The sequence below is a fragment of the Nelumbo nucifera genome, chromosome 4 (genome assembly GCF_055504915.1).
Source record: "Nelumbo nucifera cultivar China Antique chromosome 4, China Antique-T2T, whole genome shotgun sequence".
NCBI classification, from domain to species: domain Eukaryota; kingdom Viridiplantae; phylum Streptophyta; class Magnoliopsida; order Proteales; family Nelumbonaceae; genus Nelumbo; species Nelumbo nucifera.
In genome coordinates this window covers 90,114,347-90,138,978 of record NC_142652.1, presented here as the reverse complement: position 1 = coordinate 90,138,978, position 24,632 = coordinate 90,114,347, and the positions used below count along the sequence as shown (strand labels likewise).

The 24,632-nt window shown below is 39.2% G+C and overlaps 1 protein-coding gene across 1 annotated transcript; it reads left to right on the top strand.

The window, feature by feature from the left end:
• Nucleotides 1-23,719, top strand: LOC104611944 (Acyl-CoA N-acyltransferases (NAT) superfamily protein). Its single transcript, XM_010279243.3, has 6 exons — nt 1-183; nt 275-365; nt 19,502-19,634; nt 21,947-22,016; nt 23,230-23,290; nt 23,380-23,719. Exons 1-6 carry the CDS (start codon nt 106-108, stop codon nt 23,469-23,471), a joined length of 525 nt encoding a protein of 174 aa, XP_010277545.1. The 5' UTR covers nt 1-105; the 3' UTR covers nt 23,472-23,719.
• The last annotated feature ends 913 nt before the right edge of the window (nt 23,720-24,632 follow it).

The window sequence follows — 24,632 nt, the reverse complement described above, 5'->3', positions numbered from 1 at the left end:
TGAGTTGTGCCCCGCCGCTGCACCTGTAAAATTTTCATTTCTCGTTTGAAAGGAGGAGCTAGAGAGAGAGAGAGAGGACGGCAAGAAAAAATAGAAGCTATCGCTATGACAACTATTCGGAGGTTTTGCTGCAATGATCTTCTTCGCTTCGCCTCTGTAAATCTTGATCACCTTACTGAAACTGTAAGTCTTTGTCTCTTTCTTGCTCTCCCTCTCTCCCTCTCTCGGGGATGGCTGTTGTTTCTAATGAGTTGTTTGATATGATGAGCGGCAGTTCAACATGTCCTTCTACATGACCTACTTAGCTCGATGGCCTGATTACTTCCATGTGGCCGAAGGTCCAGGAAATCGAATCATGGGATACAGTACGCCCTTCTTTTCCTTACCCACATCCCGCCTCCCCTCCCCCCTTCCCCCGTCCCCCACTCTCACACACAAATAAGAAAAATTGTTCTTGTTTTTGTATTATTTCTGGATTTGGGATCTTTCTTTTTGTAAGGTGACTTTTTTTTTATTGTCTATCTTTTAGTTGGATTATAAGAAAGATGGGTATTCTGGATACCCATGTGAATGGAAAAGCCGCATAGTTTAATTTGAATGAAATAACTAGATTTGAAGTTCTGACATGGGTTAATCCTGTTGTTGGGATGCGGACACAAGGTTTAATTTGTCTTCTGATTTTGGACTACTTACTGCGGAACCTTTAAAATCCTATCAGAACTAAAGTATACGATAAAGAAGGATTTTTTGCTTGCCTTATAATAATCTTTTGATGGTAATAGATGCTTGTGGCTAAGGTTAGGTATAGAGTCGCACCTCTTAATGCCAACTTAGGTAAATATTAGGTATTTCACTTTTAAATCTTTCTATAACCAGATTGCTAGGGTGGAGGTTGGTTCCTTTGTTGCTGATTTGATTTGGTGATCTCCTGTTCCCTCTAAGGTCTCTTTTCTGGTATGGACTGCTCTTAATTCATGTTTGACCAAGGAAAACCTGATTAGGAGGGGAGTGGGGTTGAATTGGGATATCTGTCCCTTGTGCAATGAATCTACATAGAATGCTAGTCATCTGTTCTTACATTGCAAGATGTCAGATACTCTTTGGAGATGGGTTAAAGATGTCTTTGGGGTGTTTGGATGTAATTCAGAATCAGTGGAAAAATTTATTAAGTGCTGGAAGCTACAGTATCTCAGCAATGACGAGAAGATTGTGTTATGGATTGCTCTGTTTGTGGTTTTTTGGACCATTTTGAATGAAATGAATTCAAGGATTTTTGTAAACAAATCTGTGGCAGAAGATGAATTTCTAACTAAATTGGAAGCCAGAATTTTTCCTTGGTTGGGTGTGCATAGGGTATTTTATAGGAAGATCCATATGATAATTTTGTTGTTAAAAGAAATCTTTTTGTAAACCCTGAGATATAAGGTTGTATATTACCTCTATACAGTCCCTTGGTGTACTTTGGATGTTTATAAAGATTTTGATTAATAAGACTATACTTAACCATTTTTGAAAAATAAAGGTAAATGTTAGAGTTTCTGTGCTGAAAAATCACCCCTTTTGTTGTTGTTTTGAGGTCATAGGGTTTTGAAGATCCAAAGCTGTTGAAGTGATGAGGAAAGTAGGTGTTTGTGCTCCGTAATCCTTTTCTGTTCTATTGTTCTGTTTCAGAACCTAGCAAGCAAGTTCAGTTGATCATTTTAAGTTGGTTAAATGCTTAATGTATTATAGCTTCCACTCATAAAAAAATATATGATAGCTTCCACGTTCATGTATCTTTAGGGGCCATATTTTCCTTTGATAACAACTTGACAATATATTTACATAGTTTGCATCTTTTCTTCTGTATGTGGGGGTGGGGGCATAGGTGGAGGCCAAAAGTGTCCTCTATGGTGTCTTGACCATTTTCATATTACTAGAAAAGTTTGTGGCCAGTCAACAGCCATTAGTTGTGGAGGATGTAGGGTTCTAGGAAGGAATTATCCAAGTGCAATATGGTCTTAAAGTGGCAAGTTGGGTGGTAGGGGCCAGTATGAGTACAGCTACCAAAGCATTTAATACATGCCATTGGCTGCTTTAGGTTTGCTGAAGCTGGTAAATTGCTGGAAATCTTTGATATGATGAAGCATTACTATTTATTTTATGCTAACCTGCATTTGGTGTCGGTTGGGAAAGTTGGAGAATGTTATGACTTATAACTGGGTTTAGGGGTAGGATGAACTGTGGACCATGTAATAGGAGTTTCCAATTTCCTTATGCAATTCTGTGTTAAACAGTGGATATGGTACTATGAATGTAGTAGAAGATCAAGACTGTAATCAGTCTTGAATCCTAATAGGTTTTAGGTTTACAAAACAGAAGAAAAGTGAGAGAAAGGAGAGAGAATAGAAGAGAAACAGGAGAACACAAGTGGTTGAAAGGAGGGATAGATTCTAACAGATCTGCCGCCGCCACTCTCTTAATATTTATAGGTTATGTTTAGTACATAATGGAAAGGACACATCTGCCCTTAGTACTTACATAATAAATAAAGTAAATAAAAGTTGAAATAAATAACAACTGAATTAACAAACTGACTCAAACTGACACTACTATAACTGAAACAAATAACTACACTGTTGTCCTACGAACACAGTGGGGACCATTGCAGTGGGGCCTACATCAGTGTTCTCTACACTCCCCCTCAAGTTGGGAGTAGATATCTATCATTCCCAACTTGGATAGGTTTGTCTCTAACTTCTTCCTTGGTACAGCCTTGGTGAGGATATCTACGAGCTGCATATTAGATGTGATGTACGGAAGACACACTTCTTGTGATGTGACCCTTTCTCGCACAAAATGTCGATCAACTTCGATATGTTTAGTTCTGTCATGCTGCACTGGGTTGTGGGTTATATTAATAGCTGCCTGATTATCACAATACAACATTAAGGGCTTTTCATAGTCAATACCCAACTCTTCAAGTAGTGACCTCAGCCATAAGATTTCAGCCACTCCATTAGCCATTGACCTGTATTCCGCTTCAGCACTGGAGCGGGAAACAACACTCTGCTTCTTATCCTCCAAGAGACAAGGTTACCTCCCACAATGGCACAATATCCAGAGGTAGACCTTCTGTCATCAACACTCCCAGCCCAATCGGCATCTGTATAGACTTCCACCCGCATGTGATTATTGTTCTTGAGCAATATACCTCTACCCGGGCATCTCTTCAAGTATGCCCATATTCTCTCTGTCGCAAGAAGATGAGAAGTTCTAGGGGAGTGCATGTACTGGCTAACAACACTAACTGCATAGCTGATATCCGGCCGAGTGAGGAAGAGATATAGGAGCTTTCCAACCAACCGTTGGAACATAACTTTGTCTTCAAGAGGCTCCCCACCCTCTGCACTAATCTTGTGATTTTGTTCGATGGGTGTATCAGTCGGCTTAACACCCAACTTTCCAGTTTCCGCCAACAGATCTAGAACATATTTTCTCTGAGAGATAAAAATCCCCTGCTTGGATCTAGCAACCTCAATACCCAAAAAGTACCGTAGTGCACCAAGATCTTTCACCTCAAACTCTTGATGAAGGAGCTGTTTGAGGGACTCAATCTCATGACTGTCATTTCCTGTCACCACAATATCATCAACATATACTGCTAGTAGTGTCAAAGAGGACTCCACCCTCTTGATGAATAGTGTATGATCTGATTGGGCCTGTACATAACCAAACTTTCCAAGGGCTAATCTGAACCTATCAAACCAGGCTCTAGGTGACTGCTTCAAACCATACAATGCCTTGTTCAGTCGGCAAACCTTCTTACCTGTCTTTGTATCATAGAATCCAGGAGGCAACTGCATGTAAACCTCTTCCTGTAAGTCTCCATTCAGAAAGGCATTTTTAACATCCATCTGAAACAGGGGCCAAGAATGATTTGCTGCAAGGGATAACAGAACTCGGATGGTGGTCATCTTGGCTACTGGAGCAAAGGTCTCCAAGTAGTCTATACCATAAGTTTGAGTGAACCCCTTTGCAACCAGCCGGGCTTTGTACCTTTCAATAGAGCCATCAACATTATGCTTCACAGTGAACACCCATCTGCATCCCACCGGTTTCTTTCCTTTTGGTAGGTCAACCAGTGCCCAAGTATTATTCTTCAACAGGGCATCCATTTCGACTTGCATTGCATCTTTCCATTCTGGAAATGATAAGGCTTCTTGCACTGTTATTGGAATAGGGACATCAGCAATGGAAGTGAGATAGGACCGGTAAGATGGAGACAGACGATCATAGGATAAGAACTGTGAGATGCTGTGAGCTGTAGAAGTGGTGCAATGTCGTTTCCCTTTGCGAATGGCAATAGGGAGATCAAGGTCATCCACAGGAGGGGAAGTGGCAACAGTGAGAGGTATCTCAATAGGCTCTGGATCTGGAGCCGCAGAAGGAACTGGAACTGGCCGGGACTGCTGAAGACTAGGATCAACCTGCCTGCATCACCTGTGATAGACTCTCAACTCCGGCTCCCTCTGACCACCCTCACCACTACAACCTTCATTATCCAGTGGAATAGGTAAAGGAACAGCCCCACTTCCACTCTCACTGCTCTCCCCCTGAGGAAAGAAACTCAAAACAGTCCCACTCTCACTGCTCTCCCCCTGAGGAGAAACCCTAGGATAATAGGGTGTCTCCTCAAAGAAGGTGACATCCATGGAGACAAACCGTTTCCTTGAAACCGGATCATAGCAGCAATAACCCTTTTGAGTTTGTGCATAACCAAGGAAAATGCATTTGGAGGCCTTAGGTTCAAACTTGGAATGACGAGGCCCGAGAAGCTGAACGAAACAGGTACAACCAAAGGTTTTAAGGGGAACAATGAACAACTCCTCGTCTGGGTATAGAAGGGAAAAGGGGGTTCTGATATCAAGAACCCGGGAAGGAACTCGATTAATGAGATAAACTGCCGTGAGGATAGCATCACCCCAGAAGCAAATAGGTACATTGGAGGTAAACATAATGCTTCTAGCCACCTCCAAGATATGCCTATTCTTCCTTTCGGCAACGCCGTTCTGTTGTGGTGTATAAGGGCAAGTGCTTTGGTGAATAACTCCATGGCTAAGAAGGTAGGAGGTCAATGGCTAAGCAAAGTATTCCTTTGCATTATCAGATCTAAGGACTTTGATTTTGGTCCCAAACTGAGTGAGAACCATCTGATGGAAGCTTTGGGTCAGAGCAGGAACTTCATCCCGAGAACGCATAAGATAGACCCAAGAAAAACGGGTATGGTCATCAACAAACAGTAGAAAATATCTGTACCCACCCATAGAAGAGATATGATATGGCCCCCAAACATCAATATGCACAATATCAAAAGAGGAATTACTCCTTTTATTACTTAAAGAATAAGAGGTTCTACAATGTTTGGCAAACTCACAACTCACACCTCAACTTTGATAACTCAACAGACTCAAATAAAACAGGAAACAGACTCTTCAAAGACTTAAAAGACAAATGACCTAATCGGTTATGCCAAAGCATAACCGGACTCACAGACTGGGAAACAAAAGACTTCTTATCCACTGACTCCTCCTGACGAGAACTCTCTCCAAGCAGATAGATCCCGTTCGTCTCACGGCCAGTCCCAATCACCTTCCTCATCTCCAAATCTTGAAAAACACATCGGTCAGGGAAAAAGGTTACTGAACAGTTCATGTGTTTGGTAATACTACTAACTGAAATTAGGTTAGTATCAAGCTTAGGAACATGCAAGACTGAAGATAAAGAGATAGTATCCAATAGCTTGATGTCCCCCTTGCCCGAAATGGGAACAAGAGGGCCATCGGCAATTGATACTCTATCTCGGCCAGAGGACAAGTGATAAGAAGTGAACAAAGATGGCAAGCTAGTCATATGGTCAGATGCACCTGAGTCTATTACCCAGTAGTGGTCAGTATTACCTGGAGCTGAAGCATGGTAAGCTGAGGCTCGAGTACCTGAATGTGCAAATGCAGATGTGGCAGGAGCTGATGGTGACTGAGATGGCTGAGCTGAACTCCCAACTTCCTTTTCCAACTGTATGAGGGTAGCCCGAACAACAGCTAAAGTCTCTAGGGATGTGCCTGATGAGGATGTTGAATCAGTGTTCATTGCCATATGAGCATTACCCTTCTTATTTCTTAGTTTTGCTGGGACCAAGTGAGGATATAGCTTCCAACAAGTATCTTTTGTGTGCTTGGGTTTCTTGCAATGTTCACATACTAGATCCCGTTTATCTTCCTTCTTCCGATCCCTTTCTGAGTCACCCCCTGGCTTAGGTTTAATAGCTGTCAAGGCTGGGAAAGAGGGCTGAGGCTGCATCATGACTTTCCTCCTGGTCTCTTCACTATGCACCAGGGAGTATGCTTGAGAAAGGGTCACACTATCTCTTGTCAATATCTGTTGTTGCACAATGTCATATTCTGAATTCAAACCAGCCAGAAACTCAAATACCCTATTTGTCTCGACTTGCTTTCTGTGAGTCTGTGCATCTTTGGGACTCTCCCACTCAAGGGTCTCTAGATGGTCAATCTCATGCCACAAGGATTTCAAGGTAGAGAAGTAGACAGAAACTGGCTTCTCTCCTTGTTTAAGGCTGTTCACTTTACACTTCAGTTCATAGGCTCTGGCAACATTAAGGGGTTGGGAATAGGTTTCTTTCACAACATCCCATATCTCTTTGGCTGTCTTTGCCCACAAGTAATTTTGGCTGATATGTGGCTGCATAGAATTACACAGCCATGCCATAACCAAATAGTTCTCTTGAACCCACTTGGTGTATGTTGGGTCCTCCTTGGAAGGTTCTTTCACATCTCCCAAGAGGTAACCTAGTTTTCCCCTTCATCCAATAGCCATCATGGCTGATTGAGCCCACTCCAAATAATTTGACGCATCAAATCTCATAGTTGTAATCTGAAACCCGGTTTTAGATACACTACCATAACTGTGGTTTCCAAAACTACTTTCTCCCTGACCCTTAAACTTCATCTTTGATCAAGATTCAGTGGCTACAAACTGTTAGAGCCACTATACCAGAAAACAGAGTCAAAAAAGCAAGTCTGAAATCCGATCCGAAACCAACACAAATCTGATCTGATCTGAAATCTGATCTGATCCGAAATATGATCTGAAACCAACCCAAATCTGATCTGAAATCAATCGCCTATCACAGTATATGCAAGAAATCAACTCAAATCTGATCTGAAATCAATCGGCATGCACAGTACCAGGCAGCCTATCAATCTGAGATGCTATTTTCTGAAATCACTACTGTGGGGCCCACTGCTGCGAGAGCAAAATTAGGGTTTCAACTGTAGGTTTGAAGTAAGTGCTCAGCTGCACTCTCCAAGCATTCCGCACAAGTGGGACTTGTCGTAGGGCAATATGAAACCCTAAAAACTAATCACCTCTGAAGGGGGGGGGTTCGGTCCAACAGTCAAACCCTAGAAACAAACTTAAACACAGTTCGGCAAGCCAAACCCTAGAAACAAACTTGAACATAGTTCGGCCCCTCTTTCTAGATAGGTCCAATCTATCTCGACTGATTGCAGTCTCTGAAACTCAATAAAAAAAACTTACTTATGTACTTTGGTTTATTGTCTTCTAGGGTTACCTGAACCCTAACCTTCACTGCTTCTTCCTGATTACCAACTCTCTGCAAGCCGCGGCAAGTCTTCAACTGCTGCGAACCTCTCCTGGTAATCTCCAAGATTCAGCCACCGAAAACTTCTTCAAAGCTTCCAGCCCTAGCTAGTCCTCATGTGGTCGGCTGGACTAGACACACATGAGAAGCCCTAGATAGGCTCTGATACCAAGTAGAAGATTAAGACTGTAATCAGTCTTGAATCCTAATAGGTTTTAGGTTTACAAAACATAAGAAAAGTGAGAGAAAGGAGAGAGAATAGAAGAGAAACAGGAGAACACAAGTGGTTGAAAGGAGGGACAGATTCTAACAGATCTGCTGCTGCCACTCTCTTAATATTTATAGGTTATGTTTAGTACATAATGGAAAGGACACATCTGCCCTTAGTACTTACATAATAAATAAAGTAAATAAAAGCTGAAATAAATAACAACTGAATTAACAAACTGACTCAAACTGACACTATTATAACTGAAACAAATGACTACACTGCTGTCCTACGAACACAGTGGGGACCACTGCAGTGGGGCCCACATCAGTGTTCTCTACAAATGTGTGCAGGAAGTCAATCTCCTCTTTGCCAAGGAGTTACAAATATGAAAGCACCATAGCTTCACAAATATCGTAGTACTAGTGCCACGCTTAAGCTTGGATGTCTAACTTACTATATCTATCCTACCTCTAATCCTCTCTATATTGCCATAACCATGTATCAAAGAGAGAATGAGAGACTGATTCATACTTCTAAGTGGTCATTTTGCTTTGATTTGTACTGATTCTTGTGCTATTTGGTTTGTTTGCGTTTGTGTACAATCCCTCAGTAAATCATGCTTAATAGCTTAGTTTTGGGTTTTATGGATTGTACTCATGTTATAAGTTTTAATAAATTCTTCTACTTTTATCAAAAAACCTTGTAAGTGGTCTCTCAGGTAACATGCAGATGGGTACCAAGATCAGCTTTTTTTTTTTTGGCTGATTCTCTTGCTAAACAAGGGGTGGGCAGGAGACTATTTTTTTTGGGTTCAATTGTAGAATTTTAAAATGATGTGGGGAGGGATAGCAGGGGCTATGCCCTTTCAGGTTGTAATGATTGTACAGAAAGATTCTCATGATGTACACCATTAGTTTCTCTATTATTTATCCAAAAAAAAGTTCAAAGAGAAGAAGAAAGATCTTCATATGGTGTTCTGTGTTCATTGATCTAGAAAAGGTATATGTCATGATAGATTTCCTAGATAGATAATATGGTGGGTCTTGCACAAAAAGGAGGAAAGAAAGCAAGTTTAAGGGAAGAAGAGAGGGGAGAGGTAAGAGGGTAAATTTACACAAAAAGGATGAGGGAAGAAGGGGAGGATATTGAAGGGGGTGAAGTCAGGAATACAGAGGTCTGCAATTTAGGGGAGGAGGGTAAAAAAGGAGAGAGCGAATTGATGCAGAGAGCGAATTGATGCTTCTAATAATCTATTAAGAATTGATGTCCAAGTTGGAAGACTTGGAGTGGACTTAGGACGGAGGAGAATGGTGAACAAGGAAGGGGATGGGGATAGGTTGGGGATGATGAAGGTCAAAGATCTAGGTAAGTTCCAAATTGTTCATGTCTCAAAAAGTTTCTCAAGACTAAAGGACCTGATTGGAGCTGGTCCTACAAACAAGTTTAAGAAAGTTTATAGGAAGAGAGGTTATAGGGTTAGTGGCCTAAAGAAGAAGCTTGATGAGAAATGGGGTATTGTGATTCAAACTAGAGAGGAGGAGTTGCTTTGGTGTTCTGATCCTAAGAATGGCATGACAACTAGGTCGGAGGAGGAAGAAAATGAGCCTAGGGGGGGTCGAGAGAGTAAGACGACTCTAAATGATTCATTGGTCATTAGAGTGGAGGAGAAAGGAAGAAGGATAAAGATTGAGAGTTTGGCAGAAAGGGATGTTAGGATAGGAAAGAGTTTAGGCCTATTTTTCTTAGGCGGAGAATAGTTTGCTAGAAGGGCTCTTGAAGCTTTTGAAAAAAAATAAGAGAAAAGAGTGTCTCAAGAAGTTTGGTGCCGGTGAAGGTGGAGAGGCATGGAATGAGGATGGGGATGGACAAGATGAAGCTGCCGAAGATGAAGTTTAAGTTATGTCTTGGTTGGGGGGACTCTTTTTGCTTTATTTTGAGTTGTAATGTTGAATTGTTCTGCTGATCATTGGGTCGGGTGTTAACTTAACACCTGTTTTTCTGTTTGTAATTTGCTTTTTTATTTTTATTTTAACGAAAATTTCTTGGGAAAGTTTCTTGAGCTAGCCCTACTGTTTAGCTAATTGACAAACTCTACCCTCACTGTTTATAAATTGTCTTGGAACACCCATACTGTTTTTGACAATTGTCTAAAACCTCCTCTACTGTCAACTCTGTCATAAACCGTTCAAATGTGACATCACATGATGGACAAGGAGGCAGTGGAGGTTGGATGTCGACATTGCTGCTATTTTGGCTGCTTCAGAAGGGTTATTTTGGTGTGATGATTACAATCATGGACAAGGAGGCAGTGGAGAAGCAGAGGCAGAAGGCTGCAACTGCACTATAGGCATCGACAGTAGCAGCTGCAACACTTCAAATTCCAGCTACAGAACCAAAACCGGAAGGAGAATTAAGCCGATGACATAGAAGTAAGATAGGAAACAGCAACAACTAGCTTCATTGTTAGATTACAGTAATGGCAGCAGTATGGAACCAATGCCAAATAAGAAGGCCGTGACGATAGCCGCGACGACATCTGTTTTCCAAGGGGTTTTCTGTCGGGACATGGCCGTAGTTGGGCATTTGCTGTCGTAGGTCAGATTTAACCACTCAATTCCAGTAAAATACGAGGTATTGAGTTGCTAACAATGAATAAATAAACTTTGGGACCTCCGTAGAGGAAGTCGCTTTCTTGCTGGAAGGGAGTTAAATAGCAATTTTGTTCAATTGGGAACCAATAGATGATAGATATGCCAAGCTCCTCTTCCTTTGTCTCAAGTATCAGCACTATTGACAGAATTGAAAGCAACAACTCCAACGAAAAGGCACAAAAGAAAAAACTCTGGACCGTATAATGAATACCACTAATCGTAAGCAAGCATAGAGCCATTCTTTTTGCTAATCCATCATCTGTGAAACCACTGTGTCTTTGAGATGATTGGAACGGGAAGATGGAGATCATCTGGGGTTCCTATTGTCCTAGCTGCCCAAAGGGTGGTTTGTCGTATGTGATAGGTGGATCCTACCAATCGGGTCGTTGAAAATGGGGCTATGTTCACTAGATTCAAGTATGATCAAGAGGAGAGGTCCGTCCCTGCAACTCCCCTGTTCTCGTTGACAGAGAGGGGAGTTGTAGTGGCCCGATAGTGAACCGAAAAAAGAAGCTCAGTCAGATCAGAAGCTCTACCATTTAGAACTCACTGGAAAACGACTTTCGAAGTAGTTCTGGTAATAGAAAAGCGGGGGTGTTGGATCAGAAGCTCCATCATATCGAACTCACCGGAAATGACTTTCAAAGTGGTTATGGTAATAGAAAAATGAGGGTGTTGGATCAGAAGCTCAGTTAGAGAGAGGGAGAGAGAGAACCAGTGAGAAAGGAGAGAGAGTTCGGAGTAGGAAGAGGAGGTCGCCACTGCTGGTTAGGTGTTGAGAGGTAGAAGATGAACAATGAAGTTTTCGGCTGTTTCAGCAATGGACCCTCCACCTCCGACCAGTTAGGTGCCAGTTTTTGCCCTACTGTTTTCATCACCACCTCTACTTCTATCTGCAACTCCTTGGACCCAATACAAGAAATGTTTTTTTTAAACCATCGGTTGGATGTTGCAGTGGTGCTAAGTATTGCTAACATTCGATGGTCAATAGGTAATTTCCCTTTCACACAAATGCTAGCAATACTTAATTGAAGGGGAAAAAGGGCACTTTAACATATTCGTTATGATTTAACGGCGGTGACAATTGTCATAAACAGTAGGGGTGCTCCAAGACAATTTATAAACAGTAAGGCTAGAGTTTGTCAATTAGCTAGACAGTAGGGTTAGTTTAAGAAATTTGCCCAAATTTCTTTAAACATAAAAAAAATACGGTGGGTCTTGGAAAAGAAAGGGGTTCAAAATAGGTATAGAAATCTATTAAGGATAAGAATAAGGGCCAACAACCAATGTTAGAACACCAATGGGATAAACTTTAGATTTTATAGTTACTATGGGTCTTCACCAAGGTTTAGCATTTTGTCCTTATCTATTTGCACTGATCATAGATGAATTGACTAAACATATTCAGGGGGAAGTTCCATGGTGCATGTTGTTTGTGGATGACATTGTTTTAATTGATGAAACTAATGGAGGATTAAATGCAAAATTAAGCTTATGGGCAAATGCTTTAGAAACAAGAGGTTTTAAAACAAGTAGGACTAAAACAGAATATATGACATGCAAATTTAGTAATAATAGGAGTGCAAATCAAGATACACTTAGGATTGGAGACCAAGAGATGACACACCGTGATCATTTCCGATGGGCAAAATGGAGGGGTGCATCTGGACTTTTATGTGATAGGCAAATACCACTTAGATTAAAAGGAAAATTCTATAAGGCCAACTATGTTGTAAGGAGCGGAGTGTTGGGCAGTCAAGAAACAACATGTCCAGAAAATGAATGTGGCAGACGTGAGAATGTTAAGATGGATGAGTGGAAAAACTAGAAAGGATAGGATTAGGAATGAAGTTATCCATGGGAACCTAGGAGTAGCTCCAATAGGTTATAAAATGAGAGAGAATAGAGTAGATTAAGATGGTTTGGTCACGTGCATAGAAGACCACCAACTGTGCCAGTTAGAAGAGGTGATTTGTTACACATTGAAGGGGCTAGAAGAGCTCGGGGTAGACCAAATTGGACATGGGTAGTAGTAAGAATTGATTTAATTACTGATAAAAATAGAAATGGCTTTAAATAGAATGGATTGGTGAAGCATGATTCATATACCCAATCCCATATAGTTGGGATAAGGCATGGATGATGATTAAAAGTGGTTATTTTCCAAGATCTTCTGCAGCCACTAGAGAGCAGACCCAGGCTTAATCCATGATATGGCATTTGGTCATCCTTCATTGTATTCCCCAAAGAATCAATTTGTAGCTTTTTAGTTCACCCAGCAATTGCTTGTCAATAATACAAAGGGCGATAGTTGCTAGTTTCTTTCATGATGCTGACTTCTTTTCTACCCTTTTGATTCTAGGTTGAACACCTTTCATTTAAAAACTGTTTGAATCATTTTGATTCATGAATAGGATGAGTTTATATCAATGAACAAGGGAGAGATTGAGGAAGATGCTACCTATAAAAATAGAGTAAGATGGGCAAAATGGAGGGGTGTATCTAGAGTCTTTTGTGAAAGGTGAGTACCACTTAGATTAAAAGGAAAATTCTATAAAACAGTTGTAAGGCCACCTGTGCTATACAAAGCGGAGTGTGGGCAGTCAAGAAACATGTCCAAAAAATGAGTGTTGCAGATTTATCAAAAAAAGAAGGCAAAAATGCATATGGTAGGATAGGTGAGTGAAAAAATAGAAAGGATAGGGTCATTTAAAGGAACCTAGGAGTAGCTTCAATAGGTGATAAAATGAGAAAGTAGACTAAGATGGTTTGGGCATGTGCATAGAAAGGTTAGGGGCAGACCAAAAGGGACATGGGTCAAAGTAGTAAGAAATGATTTAAGCATTCATAATTTAAGAATGGATATGGAATTAAACAGAACAAAATGGCAAAATGGGATTCATGTAGCTGACACCATATGGTTGGGCTAAGGCTTAGATAATGATGATGATGAAACTTATTGCTCGTATTTCAATTTTCATGATGTAGAAGTGGCATAGTATAAAGTGTAAGGAGAGAGAAGGAAAGAAGATCACCATCTTCCCCTAAAAGATCCTCAAAGATCTATTTAGGCATTGCAAAACTTTCCCAAAATTAGTAAAATTCCTAATCGGACTCAAACCTTCCAGAACATCATATTTTACTAAAATAAGAAGTAATCAAACACAGATTTACAATGTGCTAAAATGATAGACATAAAAATTACTATAAAAGTGTTTAGAAAAAACCCATGTTTGGAGGCCAGAACAATGGAATCTGGGCCTTAAAAATGTAAATGAATCCAAAAAGCTTAATTTTCCAGTGCGTAGTGCTTGTTGAGACGATTGTTTTGATATATTAAGACCAGACACCTGGATTAAAAGTTGAAGTTGTTTGAAGTTTCAGCGCTTGTTTTGTCTTCTTTTCTTTTCTTTTTGATTATGGGTTTCTAAAAAATTTTCAGCAGCATGTTTTACATCAAGAAAAGTGTTCAGTCATGGTTTTGGTGGTGGACTGGAGCCAATGTTCCAGAAGTTGTAATTGTATTGTAAATTATAGAGAAAGTTGAACTGAATCATCATTATCATCCATGCCTTATCCCAACTATATGGGGCTTACATGAATCCTGTTTTGCCGATCCGTTCTATTTAAAGCCATATCCACTGTTAACTGAATCAAATCATGAATTTATTGCAAACTATAATATTATTTATATTTTTACAAACTTGTCAAAGTCCATTACCTAATGTTGGTCCCAGCTATCTGGGATCTTGGGAGGGGTAAATTAGGCAGTCCAAACCTTGGGCATTTTTTCTTTGCACAAAGTGGCCACCCTCGACTTGAACCTACGTTCTCATGCTTGGTGACCCTGGAATTTACCATTACACAAAGAGCTGACACTTGTTTTACAAACTTGTCAAAAAAAAAAATAAGAAGATATATACTATATATGTAGTGATTTTACCCTACTTTTAGTCCATATCTACCATACATGTACCTAAAACAATAGCACTTGAACACTAGAACCCTACTTTTGATCTGAAATGGGTAGAATTCTTGTATCCATTTCCTGAAACATTGGCTTCCATTCAATTTTTGGCATTCTTTTGCTCAAAATATTTTTTGATAAGTAATAGGATTTTATTAATTAAAATCACAAGTCAAAGGTTACATAGAACAAAATCTCCACAATGAGGTGATAAATGTGCTTGAAATTGTTTTCATATTTTTTTGTATTATTCTATTTTAAAATTTTTATTTTTAATTATACATCACGGGTTAACCTATTTGACCTGAAAGGTTGAACCACTAACCCACCCCCTAAATAGGAACATGGTTTAATTTCCCATCGGTTTTAAGTTGTATATTTGATGTCTATCATTAGTAAAATTATGTCTATTTTATCATAGTTATTTTTTAATAGAGATGCCACCTCTAAACTAGACCACAGAACTTACAGTTGATCCCAAAAGAATTGATTCCTATGTACCCTTTGTTTGGCTAAAAAGTCTGCCATCCCATTTTCTGACCTTCTTTCCCATTGAACTCTGACTGTTATATTAGTAGTTGAACATTTGAACCTTCTTATAGCCCCCCTATAGGACCAAGCTACAGTTTCTGGCTCTTTCAGCCATCCAATAACCAGTTTGGAGTTGCCTTCAATTATCAAATGTCCCACATTCAGATCCTTCACAATCTCTGTTCCTTTAAGTACTACTTGGACTTCTGCATTAACGGAGTCTCCCTCACCAATAGGACCAGAAAATAAGGCTACAATCTGGCCCTCAGCATTTCTAAAGACTCACCCAATTCTGGATGGCCCTGGGTTGCCTATACTACTGCCATCAAAATTTAATTTAATAACACCTTTTTTTATCAGTTAATTTAATAACACCTTCAGGAGGCCTCCATTTTTTTTTTTTGATCAGCAATTTAAAGAGATTTAATAGAACTTAAAAGGAGAATAGTACAACAAGAAGTTTTTAGAGATAACACCAAATACAACAGAGAGCCCCACTACCCAACTAACATTGAGCCCAAAACAAATAATGTCTATTCATGCCTTGTTTAGCTAAGCCATCTGCCAAACCATTTGCAGACCTCTCACCCATCTTAACTGGATTTGCATATGTCTTGACAGCAGCTTGAACCACCTGAGATCATTTCTGAATTGCCATAATACCCCTTCTCTTTTTTTCAGCCAACCACTGATTATTTTAGAATCTCCTACTATTAATCATGTAATCCCCATTTACTTTGCTTTTTGCACCCACCCCCCCAACAATAGTTGCCAAGAGCTCAACTCTCACTGAACCACCCTGCCCAATAGGCCCAAAAAACAAGTTACAAATGATCCCACTCCCATCCCTAATTACTCCTCCAATTCCGGAGGGACCCAGATTACCAAAACTACTTCCATCGAAGTTAAGTTTCATCCAGCCTTCGCTCAGGGGAGACGAAACCTCCAAGACCTTTTAATTCCTAGATGAAGAAAAAGCAATCGACCTCCAGTTTCGGAAAAAAGTCCTCCATTGAAAAATCAGAGAAAAGCTTCAAAGATCTCACCCAATGAGCAACTATAATAGTAATAGTCTCCAAGATCACTTCCTTGTTTCTTTCTTTATCCTCAAAAGTTCTTAAATTCCTTTCTTCCTACACAATCCACACGACCGTTGCTCCACCTACAACTAAAGAGAGAGCAGAACCAATCCCAAATATAACAAGCAAAAGGGCAAGAAATAAAGAGATGGACAACACTCTCACCATTCAACTTACCCAAAATGCACCAATTGGGGGACAAACACCAATTTGACCTTTTCTTTTGCAATAGATCACCCGTGTTGATGCTCTCATGATAAGCTTCCCAACAGAAAGCACCGACACCAGACTTCTTTAACAGGGAAAGGATGGGGAGTGGGAGAGGCCACTAGTGAAGAGAAAAATGATTTACAAGTGAAAGATCTAGAGGGACTGAGATTCCACATGCGTCTATCTTCCCCAGACAAATAAAAAAAACTAAGTTCTCCAAGATATTCAAGAGGTTAGACACAACAGGAATTTCAGATTCTCTTAGGTTTCTCACAAACCCCAAATTCCAACCCTCCATAGGGGAAGAAGACCCAAAGAAATTAGAAACAAGATTATCTTTAAGGCTTGATATAGCATACAATGAAGGGAACACTACTTTCAAGGGAAGATCCCCAACCCACACATCTTCCCAAAATCTGATCCTAAAACCAGAGGCCTAGTCATACCTGATGTGCTCAAGGAATTGAGGAAGAATACCATGCACTGCTTTCCACGGTGTAGCAACCCACACATCTTCCCAAAATCTGATCCTAAAACCAGAGGCCAAGTTATACCTGATGTGCTCAAGGAATTGAGGAAGAATACCATGCACTGCTTTCCACAGTGTAGCATTGTTAGCTCTTTGCAGAATACCAGTATCCCAACCGTTTCTTGAAAGCCCATGAATACTTGACACCACTTTATGCCACAACCTGTCATTCTCTAGGGGGAAATGCCACAACCACTTGCTTAAAAGTGCGGTGTTTTTCTTTGTGATGTTTCCCAGACCCAACCCACCCTCTTCCTTCCTTTTGATCATCTTCTCCCACATAACCAAATGATCTTTTCTTTTCTTTTCTTTTTTTTTTTTTTTCTATCTCTGAGCTCCCACAAGAAGTCTCTCAATCAATTTTTCTATTCTCTTTACAATTGCTTGAGGCATCCTATAGATAGACATAAAATAGACAGGGAGGTTAGCCAAAGTGGATTTGATCAAAGTCCCCCCCTAAAGAGATGTAATTCCTTTTCCAACCAGCAAGCCCCTCTCACAAAAGATCGAGATGTCATCTTCAAACTGGAGATGGGATACCACCACACTATTCCTTCCCACCTGCCGTCCTTTAAAGAGATGCAACTGGCTAGCCTTAGAAATCAATCTACTTAGAACCTATGCCACCAAAAGGAAAAGGAAGGGGGAAAGGGGGTCTCCCTGGTTTGTTTCTTGCGACAGAACTGTTGGCTACTTGCTCCCATTTTCTCCACATGTCATCAAAAGTGAAAGATGAAAAGAGTTCTAAAGACTTTACCCAGTTTATGGCCCTATTTAAAATGCTTTCCCAAATACTAGTCTCATCCCTTTCCTTGTCGTTGAAGATTCTAGCATTCCTTTCTTCCCAAACAGTCCACACCAAAGCAGCTTTAGCACACCTCCAGAGGACTCTACCCCTTCTCTTTGGCCACCTAAAGGTTGAAGGGTCAAGCAGACTGTTGATCTACACTGGCTCAGTCCACCTGCAACCAAAAAGACTACAGAGCTTCTCCCAAAGACCTACAACAACAGGACAGGATATTAGTAAGAGGTAGCAATTTTCTCCGTTTGCTTCGCAGAGGGTGCACCAGTCAGGGGAGATACAAAGACCAGGTCTTTTAACTTGCAAGACATCCAAGGAAGAGCTCTCACTTTTGGCAGAATAGGTTTGGACCAAACTTCCTTGCAATGGAATGGCTGGGTATTAACTGAGCACAAGGAAAGGATGCACAAGTAAAGGAGCCCGAAGAGCTAGGAATCCAAATGTGACCATCAGGTTTGGAAGGATCCAAACAAACCGGATCCAACTTCCAAGGTCTTAAAGAGCAAAGCAACCTGATCAAGCTCAAAGTCTCTCAAATCCCTACTAAAACCCAAATTCCAACTGAGACTGGTAGAGAGGGAAAAGGATACAAAACTCTTAATTTTCTTTTGCTCAAAATATTGTTATGTTTTGTTTTAATCTTTTCATTGTATTTTAATACTTCTTTGAATAATTTAAAATGAATATAAGTGGAAATGGTACCCATGGTGTACCAGGGTCATATTCTATGCAGATGTGCTACTATAATCTGTCTGTGTCATATATCATGGATGCTGGTACTGTGGTCATAGGCAGGTGTTCTGTATGATGGTATTATAGGTTTCTGCAGCAAAGAGATTAGCTTTTCTTGAATATTTTGAAGTTTAAACTTGTGAAATTGAGAGTTCAAAGAGAAGAAGATCTTCTTAAAGGGTTATTTCATCTGTTTATTTTAACTGTTAGTTTTCTGCATGTTCTGTCCAAATCAAAGGTCAATTCCCTAGACTGAGATAAGTTTCCCTATGGGAAATTTCTCTTTTATGGGGTTAAACATCAAATATTCATTAGTCTTCTGTTTTGACATATTCCAGGATTTATTATTTTCTCTATGTTCATTGGGAAGCAAAAAATTATCAGTCAGTGTTTATTGGGAACTCAATTTACCTATTAAAGCTAACTTTGGATAGCTTGCTAACCGACCTTATTTTGGCTTATGCCTCATCAGTTTATTTATTTTTGATAGATAATGGTAATTTTATTAATTAGAATAAAAACGCAGTATACATCATACAACTCCCCACAAAGAGGCGCGAGGTGCGGCCTCCAAACTACATCATAAAGCTTACACTTGAGCCCAAAAGAGCTGATTCCTATGTACTCCATGTTTGGCTAGGAAATCTGCCAGCCCATTTGCCGATCTTCTTTCCCATTGAACTGTGACTGAGATATTTGATGTTAGCCAGTTAAGGCTTCTCCGGTTCTCTGGTTCTTATTTAGTTTGAAGGGAATTTTAGTATGTATTCAAGTTAGACAATTCTGTGGCCCCTTGCACTCAAGGTTCAAAGTATCGATACACCTCTGTGTATCAGTGCTTTATACAATGCACTTTTTTATTTTTTTTTAGTTTTTTTTTTCAAAATATTTATCTTCAAAATTTCATTTTCAATAAATAAAATGAGTAGTTTCCTCAAAACACCTTTAAATAGGTGTATCATTCAACCACTGATACGATACGGCCCGAAACCGGGTGTATCGTATCCAAAATTTTGAACCTTGCTTGCACTTCATTGCGAATGACTTGCTATGTGTAAAACTTTTCATCTTGTAACTTGAAGCAACTCAAGCAAGCGTTCTATCAAAACTTTACTTTCTATGTTTGCAGTAATGGGTAAAGTCGAAGGACAAGGGGAATCTTGGCATGGACATGTTACTGCTGTAACAGTAGCTCCAGAATACCGGAGGCAGCAATTAGCGAAGAAACTCATGCATTTGCTGGAGGACATCAGTGATAAGATGTAAGAATGATACATTTACACTCCGAAAAAAATGATACATTTTAAAAAGAAAAGAAATGTTTTGCAGTCTCTTTGGTTCCTTCATTTAGGTGCTAATGGTTCTGATAAAAAGAATGACCCTATCATGAGTTTCACTGTTAAATTCTAAATGCTTGTTCACATGCATATATAATGCTAAATTAATGTTTTAAAAGTATACAAGGCTTCACCTTGGGTCAAGTTAAATCAGTGTTTTAGAAGCGTCCAAGGCTTACACCTCGAGGGCTGAGACTTGCCCCAAGGTGAGACTGAAGGGAAATGCCTTGGGACTCGTTCCTGAAATTATAAAGCACATTCCTCAAGCCATGAGATGCCTTTTGAGTTTTTTCCCCCCTTCTGTGTGTGTGTGTGTGTGGTTTATGCTTAATGCATCTAAAAGGGCTTGGCATGGTGCCTTGCCTCATGCTTCTGCATTTTGAGCATTATTGTAAATAAGTAATATCAAGATTTTTCATCTTTTTCTTGGATATCAGACTTTATAACTTTTTTTTTTGATCAGTAAGACTTTGTAACATATTTGTTTTAGTTGATTTTCTTTTATCTATAAATTTGTTTATTTATTTTTGGTCCTGTGTTATAGGCCTAGGTCTGCAACCTGTCCAACCTCAGTCTTGAATTTACCATTATTCTTTCTTTGTTTCTCCCTTGGAAATTAGTATATTTGTATTACTGATGAAGGTCAGAATCACCAGAGGTCAACTTAATGTAGTGTCTTTAGGGAAGACCAAGAACCACTTGTAGCTTATAGGCCTGATTTATTGGAGAAAAGAAGAGTTTATTTCGGTTGAAAAGTGGGTAAAGTAACTATATTGTGTAAAAAGAAGAAAATAAGATGAACTTGGGTAGCATCTTAAGAATTAAAAAAAAAAAGATAAAAATTAACATAAGCAAAGAATGAGCCCTAATTGGATAGCGTGTAAAATATTGGAAAAGCACACTCCAAGAATTAGAAACTAGGGTTAGCATTGATTAGCTGGATAGTCCATCTCTTTCAGCATCTGCAAGGTAAGTTTAATCCAACTAGCAAGCAATTAAAACAGATGTGAATGGTTGCATAAGAAATTTAAAAAATAACAGATAAGAATAAATATAAACCAAGAATGAACCTTAATTAAGAGTTAGAACCTGAAGTACTTCTTTTTAATAGCAAGAACAAAAAATTTTATTAATGAAAAAAAAGAAAAGCATTACAAGGTGACAAGAAATCACTCAAAAGCACCAGCCATGCAAACAACCAAAACCAAAAACACCTAAAAGGGGAAACCCTCAAGAAGGAAAAAAGCTAAACCCCTTCACTTGGGCACAATTTAAAAATCCCCCTCCCGTACCAAATATTTTCCCAAACAACCACTTCAGAACATGAAAGAAACTACCTTCTTGAAACAAGTAACCTTTAAACTTGCCTACAAATTTTCAGACTCCCCAGACTCATCTTCAATCTCGGACTTCTCCAACTCTTTTTAAGTCCTTTACTTTGTTAAAAAAATCCCACTGATTTTACTAACATGAACTTCCACATTGACAATCTTCTCCATTTCAAACCTTTTCTCAATCAACCTAACTTGATCTGCCACAACATCTGCCTCAACCTCTTGTTCCTCAACAACAACTAAACTAGATTCATTTTCTTCCCCTTAGGCCTTGTCAAACTTTCCCCAAATCCTTTTTACTTGTACTATTCCCTTGATCTGACACATCTTGATTTTTGCCTACTTTTTGATTTTTCAAGTTAAATTTTACTTAAATGTATAATCCAAGGAATCAAGTATAAAAGAAATAAAATATAGGAATATACACACCTCAAGAATTAGAAACTAGGGTTTGCATTGATAAGCTGTAAAAGTGTGAAGTAAATTTAGTCCAACTGGTAATTAGTTAAAGCACATGTGAATGGTTTCTAATGTCCAACTTCAATTTCACGTCATTCTATACCTTTTCATCATTGACGTTTTGATGTCAAAAAGAAATTTTGTATCAACTCATTGTTATTTCATGCATGTTTCATTTGTTAAAGTGGACTGTTGCGGTTGTTATCTCACTTGAGAAAATGTATTCTGGAGAAAGAGATAGCGGAAGAAATAAAAAAGGAATACACAAGGCTGTGTGTTATCATTATAATTTTTTGTTTGGTTTATTCCTTTGAAAACATGCAACTATGATTGACTTGCATGGCTTTCATATTATTGATCTTGGGTCCCTTTTCTTTTGGGGTTATTTGATCCTCATCTTGAACAATTAGAAATGATATATTTTCCCCTTTTTTTCTCTGGTAGAGATAAGGCTTATTTTGTGGACCTCTTTGTGCGGGCATCAAACACACCGGCCATAAAGATGTATGAAAAGGTATGCTTCTTTAATCTTGGGTATATTTACTTTATGTCCTACAAATCTATTGCTAGCTTATAAATTATCAGCATGCAGTTAACTGTTAATTAGGTTGCTAATTTATTGATAAAAAATTGAATTCTTAATTGATATATAATGGATTTTGATCATGTTCTTACTCTTCTATTCTTTTGTGTTTGTTTTTTGACATAAACTTTGACCAAGAATCAGTAGCAATTTTAACCACCTTATTTTTGACTAATAAGTGCACATGTTTATTTGTCTTTGCTTGACCCACCACAGCATTTGCTACCAGGGAGAGAACTACTTGGGCTTTTGGCAATTTTTAAAATTTGCAAGTTATTGCATATTAGAGAAGTGATTCAATGATGGGACTGTCCAACCTAATGAGCATGAGTACAACATTTTTTTTTTATTATGCAGCAGAAAAACTATTAACACAAATATGGTTCATCATCCACACTGGAGATTCATCATACCATACCTCTTGGTATAAAGAAGTTTTCATAAGTTGAGCTATAATATTAGCTGGCTCAACAACATCCCCCCAAACAAAACAAAAAGAAATAGATGCAAAAGATTTACATAACATTTTAGTATTGTCAAAAATATGAAAAGATTGCCAAGGGATGTTCTCTAATTGCTCCTCTATAGAGAAGCAAACTAACCCCACAGTTCCAATATTATTGGAAGAAAAACCACCTTCGCATAAAATTTTAATCGATTTAGAAGCCAATTGTTGGTTAGATACTAGTCCTAGACATGGATTAAAATTAATTCTTTCCCTAGTTTTCTCACTGAGAGGAGAGATGAAGTTTTGGAGAGTCCTGTTGGTATTCTGTATGACCCAATGAACAGTAATTATGCGAATTTGAAACACCATGGAACTATGGGCATGATCCAACGTAGGATATCTTTCAGCAGGCAATTGTCAGGCACGTTAATCACTAAGCCACTGATTGGGTTCAATCACGTCCTGTCATCCATTGGTTCAAACTTGAGGCTTCAAGGGGAACCTTTCCCTCTCCATTTGACAGAAACTGCACCATGATTTCATCATGATCATTCCTCTACAACTTTTGTTTTTTACTAGAATAAATCTCTTGATTACAGTCCACAAATAAGTTAAATCTGGGAAGATCTGTATATTGTCATATACACTGTGAACATGATCTTGCTCATGCTATCCATCTTTCTCTTACTTTCTCAGCTTGGATATGTAATTTATAGACGGGTATTGCGATATTATTCTGGTGAGGAAGATGGTCTAGGTAAGTCTCCAGATTCTTCACATAACATAACATTTGTGATTGCCCACTTTATCTCGTCTCTCACACCCCATTCTGTAAACCAATTTCAGATATGCGGAAAGCTTTATCTCGGGACACTGAAAAGAAGTCCATCATCCCCCTTAAAAGACCAGTTACTCCGGACGAACTGGAGTATGACTAAATGTGCTTTCTCAGCTGTCTACTAAGTTTATGGGAACATCCCTGAATGGTTTTGCTGCTTTTGGGAGTTCGTAGAGAGGGCATAGCCGCTTAGCGCAGTGGATTGTATTCTATTAATGGAGGTGATAAAATTGACATGTCTACCATGTTTGATATTATTTCCCATTATATAAAATTGACATGCCTACCAGTCTGTGTTAATTGATATTTTATCAGATTTATTGTGAACTTTGCACGGGCCATTGGATATCTGCATGGCGTATCCCATCGGCCATCGATACTCTTGAACTCTAAAGTAAAAGAAAAAGTAGGCTGGGTAGTACGTATTAAGTCTGTCATTGCCCATTGCCTGGTGTAGTAACTACTAAGTAGTGACATAGGCATAATAAAACGCTCTGCGCACACAAATTCATAAATCCTCAAATTGTAAGCAAAGAAGCACTCTCTCTAGGACTGAAGCCTTGTGCCCATTTGGGAGGGTTTTTGGGATGCAGCTTCTTCTGTGTTGTCATTCATGGGAAGATGCTAGTAATGCATGGCGTGTGTAAGGTTGGTGTGAGTGCTCTGTGATGAACAAATCCAGATTCCTTTCTTTCTCTCTCTCTCCACATGCTCATGAGTCACATCGGTGGGTCATACCCATACTCTACTCCATCAATGTTAGGTTGGCTAAACTCACGTTGGTTGGTGTTGGTATAAACTTTTTTCAATTGCCTGACTACCTCAATGTCTCAACCAGTTTTTACCCACAATTCTACCATGAATATCATCAAGCAACTTGTGGTCATAGTGCCTCAGGGGTTCATGTCAAGGTCTGGGTCGGAAATTTGGAATTGATGAGCAAACTTCCAAACTTTCGACTGTGCTGAGCTTGAGTTTGTTTATTTATTTTTTTGTTTTACCCCGAACTTCAGGTAGAGGGGTGCCACATTAACAATTTATTAGCCATTATAAAAAAGAAAGAAAGAAATAAAGCACAGCTCAAATCTGCCCCATACCCATAAGATACAAAACACTTTCTTACCAACTCAAATCTGCCCAAATGAAAAGCTAAAAAAGAAAAAAGAAAGAACAGCAAAAGGCTTAGTTACTCTACAAACAAGCACACAGGATTATTAAACCAAAACCAAAAGAAGGCAACCATAGAAAAGAGCATTGATCA

Coding starts and splice junctions, on each gene's coding strand:
- LOC104611944 (XM_010279243.3), top strand. CDS start 106: ATGACAACTATTCGGAGGTTTTGCTGCAATGATCTTCTTCGCTTCGCC. Junction 366..19,501: donor AAATCGAATCATGGGATACA/GTACGCCCTTCT, acceptor CTATGTTTGCAG/TAATGGGTAAAGTCGAAGGA. Junction 23,291..23,379: donor TGGTGAGGAAGATGGTCTAG/GTAAGTCTCCAG, acceptor AACCAATTTCAG/ATATGCGGAAAGCTTTATCT.